Here is a 6,181-nt window from a genome sequence, read left to right on the forward strand (position 1 = left end):
AAAAAAGTATTTAAAATACCATTCAAAATACCTACTTCATGCTGAAAGTATTTAAAAAGCTATTCAATACTTAAAAAGTATTTGAATACTTTTACTTAAATAGTTTACAGGACTGCCCCCCAGTCCATTGACTCATTTGTGTCGCGTTGATGCGTTATCTATACTCTGCGGCCTATAGTCGTGTGAAAAGTCATATCGACGTTTCTGCGAAACACTAATCATTTGTTAGCTATCACATCCTGGTCTATATAATATATATATATATATATATGTGGTTTGTATCTGTTCCCATATCCTGTCACCCGTTATGTGATACTTGGCTTGTGTAGTGGCTTTCTTTAGCTAATGTTAAACCGTAAAACTTATTATACTTGAATAATTATGAATATCTAGTATTCTAGTCGGCCTTCCTCTTTATTACGTTTGTCTATTTGTAATCTGCAATTGCCAATTTGTTATTGAGGTCGTTTGCATATTCGCCTATTCGATAGTTCTATTGTTGAATATATTTCTAATTTAACTATTCATTTTCATTGACCATTATGTATCGTGAGTAAACGGATACTATCCGTTACAATAATCATCATCATATCATTTAAATAGTGCTAACTGAGGGGAACCTAAGTAGTAATAGCAAAGGGGAAACAAACAATACAGTTTCTGAGCAATGCTCCTAGCAGCTAACTGCTAACTTAATATCCGGATTCCTATCATGTTTTTACATTTTCTTAATTATTAGACCTAATTTATTTAGAATTTTATTAGATTCAGATGGCTTAGGAATAGTATATTTTTGTTTGATAGTTTTTTATTTAAATAAAAAATTGTATGGTTCAGGATTACTTTCGGTTATTTTAAATAGTGTAAGTGGTTTATTGGTTTATTATTACGTATTAATAATTATTATACCTATAATTGTAATATTACATTTTGGTAGGGGACCTAATTGTAATTTTATTTTAACTGATTATTATTTATTACAGTAATTTAAATTATGTTTTTTTTGTAAAAAAGCGTAGGTACCTATATAAAAGTAAGATTTGTATGCATCAACGAATAACGATAGTCGATAAATCAAATACCTATTATTTGTCTATAATAATATTAATATATTATGATGCCTATTACGATATTATTATTATTATTGGTAGGTATAAAATACGTTGTTCGTATACCGCCCTCTAGCGGAGTAAAGTAAGCTGATTCTCGACCATCATAAAAAAAATACTATTATCAATATTATTGCTGGAGTAGTATTGCTCACTTCACGCACAGTAATGTGTATAATTCGCCGTCGTAAAAGGGACCGCCGTCGACACCATCACTGTGCAAGTATTTACGAGTGAGTGTCATCTTCACCGTCGTGTTTTCTTAAGTTATTATAACGTCTCGACGTCTCGTACGCATTTTCCATTTATTTGCCTTCGTTCAAACACATTACCTGCTGACGGTCGCGACAACATATTTCGCCGAAGCACGATATTCGTCCATACGAGTGCGCGTCCCCTTTGCCGTCGTACTCGTTTGCGCCGACAGTCCACTGATCATTTCACCCACTAGTTGCTGGTACTGCCCATTTTCTATTTTCCATCTCAGGAGGACAAGCACCAGAAATAAAATGTCGACTAGGTAGCTACCTATATGATTATTATTTAATAAAAAAAAAAATAACTTTATTGTGAGCCCGATGTCGGAATTTTATATATTAGGTATATTATAAATAAACATTACGTATCCCCCCCCCCCTCTTACCCTATTAGTTAAGTTGTTATTATTACTGTCTGTCACACATATATTGTATGTACTACCAATGTCGAGACCAATGTAAATATACAGTCCATTTCATTTATTACCAAAATTCAGTCATAGATCCTTTCAGCCACCTCATTGATGTACTAGACAATCATCCTACACCATATCCTGCGTACTCTATGATTTTTCTGTGCGGATACAACAATATATTCAGTGCTCGGAATGGAAAACTTTCTGAACCGGAACGCTATACATTACTATTAAATACACGTAAAAAATATATCTTTAATATAAGTATATAGATATATATTATATTCATATTAAAATTACAATTTTCGTCAATAAATAAATATTTAGTTACACTATTAAAACTCAAAAAAATAAAAATGAGCATGTATTAAAATTACAATTTTCAATAACCTTACCACAATGTACATAACCTAACCTAAGTACTAATTATTAATTTATTATAATAAAGTCCACAATGATTCATACTTATTTTCTATTGTTTTTCTCTTTTATGCTGTTAGTGTTATCAGCAGAATGTCAGCCTTTTAATAACTGAGTTCTGATAGAGGTGGTCTTACACAATTAATAAATAACAGTGCAGCAGCAGTTTCTATGGATAGTGAAGTTCTTAATGTTGAAATGATTTCATTCATACCACTAAAATTTCATTCACATTCAATTGTTGAAATAGGAATCATAACAACTGTTTTATGGTTTTAAATTATTTGGAAATCAAGGATAATGCTTGTACTTGATTTCAGTTTTTTTAAATTTTTTGAGCCAAAATGTTTGTACACCGAAAAATACGTTTTACTAAATATATGGCCTGCAATCTTTCCCACCATTAAAAACAGATTTGACTTCAAAGGTACATAATTTTAATGTTTTATGTTCACAGTATCAAAAAACATTAAGGAGAACATAATTCATTATGGAACCATTAAGCCCATCAATTAATGAGTCTGTAATACATTTCAAGTAAGCAAATACCTAAACTATTAGGTACTGAAACGTTACAAAAATATAAAATTTTAAAATATCTTATAAAACTAGGTGTTTTATAATTTATGCAATTACTACATTGTATATGATTTGAACAGTAATTACCTACTGAATAATAAAATATATTTTTTTTCCAATTTGTTTTAAGTATGATTATATATTATTAAACAGTTCCAGAGTGTTGACAATTCCACTTGTTGGATGTTATGATCCAGTATTTAAACAGGAATTCATTGATGAGATAGACCATGTCAATGATCAAGTTCCTAATAGATTTATTAAACAGGAATCAATTGATGAGACGGACAATAATAATTATCAGTTACTCAAAGGGTAAGAATTATTTTTACATCATAGCGTAATTTAAAATGTAATGATACAATTTACTAACCTAACTGATAAACAAATATATTTAACATATTTTAATCTAACAGAAAAAATAATAGAAAAAAAAGCCATCCACTTATAGAATCTCAGTAGTACTACTAATATAAATTATTAATTGCTCAGGTTAGTTTTTGGTTGGTAAATTGTTTAATGAATCACAGCATCCAATATCCATTTCTAGTAGGTAGTGGACAATTTGTAAAAATTAAGTTAATATAACTATAAAATATATTAACTGATTATAGTACACTGCCTCTTTCTCAAAATTGACTATTGTAATTAGGTCGACAGTAATGTTAAATATATTAGATTCTTATTATGCTGAATGTCGACATCTCAAACTGTTCTCAAATTCTTTTAAAATCCCCTTGAAATAATTACAATTATAACAAAACTCGATATCTCAAACTTTTTTCAGTTCTCCTTGACCTTCAACATAACAAGAGTTTACTGTATAATATATTCAGAAAAGGTAGACCTTATGAATATATTTGTCACATCCACTTAGTTTAATCATATTTTAACTACAATCATATTGTGTAAGTCAAATTTTAGTTTAGCACATATTATATTTTATCCATGTCATGAAATGGAAACTCTTATTTTACACTTTGTGTAATATTTTAAATTTATTACATCAATAGGTAATTTTTCGTGAAATCAAAATCTTTAAATACTACATATTATATTAAACTATTAGATTTGTTATGAAAAAATAAAATCAGTTTAAATCAAGTTTAATTTTTTAATCTATTACATTTATTCATGATTATAATTATTTATAATAATAAATAATTTTAAATATAAATAATTATAATAATCATTCAAATAATATTATTTATATAAATAATAAATTATTACTTATTTTAGATTCTGAGCGGAGCGAGGAAGCTATTGGTTTTAGTGGTTTTACAATGGTGTTAATTTTTTTTTTTTTATATCCTGTATACAAAATTTCTACCAGAAGGAGTGATTTGATTTCAACATATAGTACCTTATCTTTTAGCAAATTGGATCAAGATGGTATTTAAGTATATAAGTACTTTAGAGAGGTCATTTTTCGATTTTCTCAATAGTTATTTAATGCCACGGGAAAAACTACCGAAAAATTACGAAAAAAAACGCTAAAAATGGGATTTCAATCTCTAACGCTTTGTTTAACACCATAGAAACGAATAAAAAATTATAATATTATAATATTAATTCAACTTACATAATAAAATAAATAATAACAATATAAAATATCCAGACTGACAAACCGTCTCCGCTCAGAATCGTTTTTCTTATACATTGATATTATATCATTCAATTCAAGTCTAATACAATCCATTATATAATGACTCACTTATAATCTACTGTACAGCAGAGCGACATCCACTTACCCGCTTCTTAAAAATATTAATGTTATGGCAATGACTGTTACACTTTACAGAAGCTTTAAAACAAGCATATCGTTTTGATTCACATTGGCGTTTACTAGTACAACTTAAAAATTCTTGTCCCCCAAAAATATGAGAAACTGTTTCCCATAATGTAAGTTCTTTATCATTATTAACTTCAGTAATTTTTAAAGAATTAGATGTCGCGGGTTTCAAACTTGCTGAATTGTACCACCCTATTATTAAACCATATAGAGTTCCCAGTTGGTGAAATTTATTTTTATTTTGATTGAAAATAACCGCAATTACATTGGCGGTATCTGATGGTCCTCGATCTACTTTAGGTACCTTTAGTACTTTTGTACCGTCTTAACCGTAATCTTTCTTTGCTGTTATTTATTTTTTCATAATTTGAATTCAGATTGTTCTAAGTTAACTCTCTACTTCAACACAAGATACGACTTAATGGAGTAGATGTTATTATATTTTGTGTATAAGAGTTCCATGTCCCCGGCCCCCCCCCCCCCACTTTGGATTTTTGACACAAAATTGACTCGTTTGTGCTTTATTTGTGCTGGTTTGTACTTTTAATCACGTCGTTTGTCTTCAACTCCTTCCAAAGTTATTCAACTTATAAAGTCGGGGGGCTGGGGACATGCTTAGTCCCCACTTTGGAATTAATTTTACCTAGCTATAAACTTTTTGAAATATACTTTTTAAATAATATTATGTGTAATGCGGAAAAGTTACCCACTAATAAATTTTGAATTACAGTTATACAAATTTGAACTTTGTCTAAAAAAAATGCTCAAACGGTATTTGCAGACGCATTAATTTCACCATTTCTACAATATATAATTTTACAAATTAAACTATAATATTATAATATATACCTAATAATAATATAATATTATTGCTAACTTAATTAATATCGTCTTAAAAAACCAAAGACTGACAAATAATATTTAACTAATTAATATCTTATGCACAAACATAATAATAAATAATATGTTAATATAACAATTCAGTACAAACATTTGTATTCGTATTTTTTTATACAGGTTATGAATTTGTTTAATATATACCTATAATTCAGAAATATTGAACAATTCTCAAATAAACTACAAAAACTATAATACAGACAACAAACTCTTCACAACCGTTGTATATTTGATATAGCATCACTATATCAGAGTATTACTATCACAATGCATAGTTTTATTTATAATTAAATTATGTTTAGATATATTATTTTTAATACAAACACTGCAATTGACACAAAACAGGAATAACAACTAGTTAGAAATGTCTTTATGTGGTATGAAATTGGGTATACAATATAATTATTATTATAAAAATATTATATAGATATAGTTTATACTTAAGTTTCATTGATTGAGTCAAAATTATTTTTTTAACGTTTGATAATCATGCACTTATAATAAAACCTATTTTATAATCCACATCGTTTTGATTTTTCAAAATACATAGAATACATAGTAAAAATATGTAAAAATACATAGTATTTAAAATACCACCTGTGTGGCTGTATCACAATTATATCTTTAGAATTGGGCTGTAAGTCAATTTTTTGGGTCACAAATATTTTTTTCTAAAATGACACAAACTTAAAAAAAAAAAGTGGGTAAGTG

At 28.0% G+C, this 6,181-nt stretch overlaps 1 protein-coding gene across 3 annotated transcripts in view; it reads left to right on the forward strand.

Annotated features, from left to right (window-relative positions):
• Positions 1-1,243: 1,243 nt before the first annotated feature.
• LOC100163028 overlaps positions 1,244-6,181 on the forward strand; it is a 21,858-nt gene continuing 16,920 nt past the window's right edge. Inside the window, exons 1-3 of one of the 3 annotated variants that reach the window (XM_008187292.3) lie at positions 1,244-1,342; positions 2,660-2,739; positions 2,935-3,096. In XM_008187292.3, the coding sequence (XP_008185514.1) occupies positions 2,693-2,739; positions 2,935-3,096 (209 nt within the window). In that variant the 5' untranslated portion in view covers positions 1,244-1,342; positions 2,660-2,692. Of the gene's footprint in view, positions 1,630-1,773; positions 2,023-2,659; positions 2,740-2,934; positions 3,097-6,181 lie in introns of those variants that run through there. The other 2 variants (XM_001952220.5, XM_016806438.2) reach the window with 2 other exon arrangements.

This window comes from Acyrthosiphon pisum, chromosome X (assembly GCF_005508785.2).
Source record: "Acyrthosiphon pisum isolate AL4f chromosome X, pea_aphid_22Mar2018_4r6ur, whole genome shotgun sequence".
In the NCBI taxonomy this organism is placed as follows: domain Eukaryota; kingdom Metazoa; phylum Arthropoda; class Insecta; order Hemiptera; family Aphididae; genus Acyrthosiphon; species Acyrthosiphon pisum.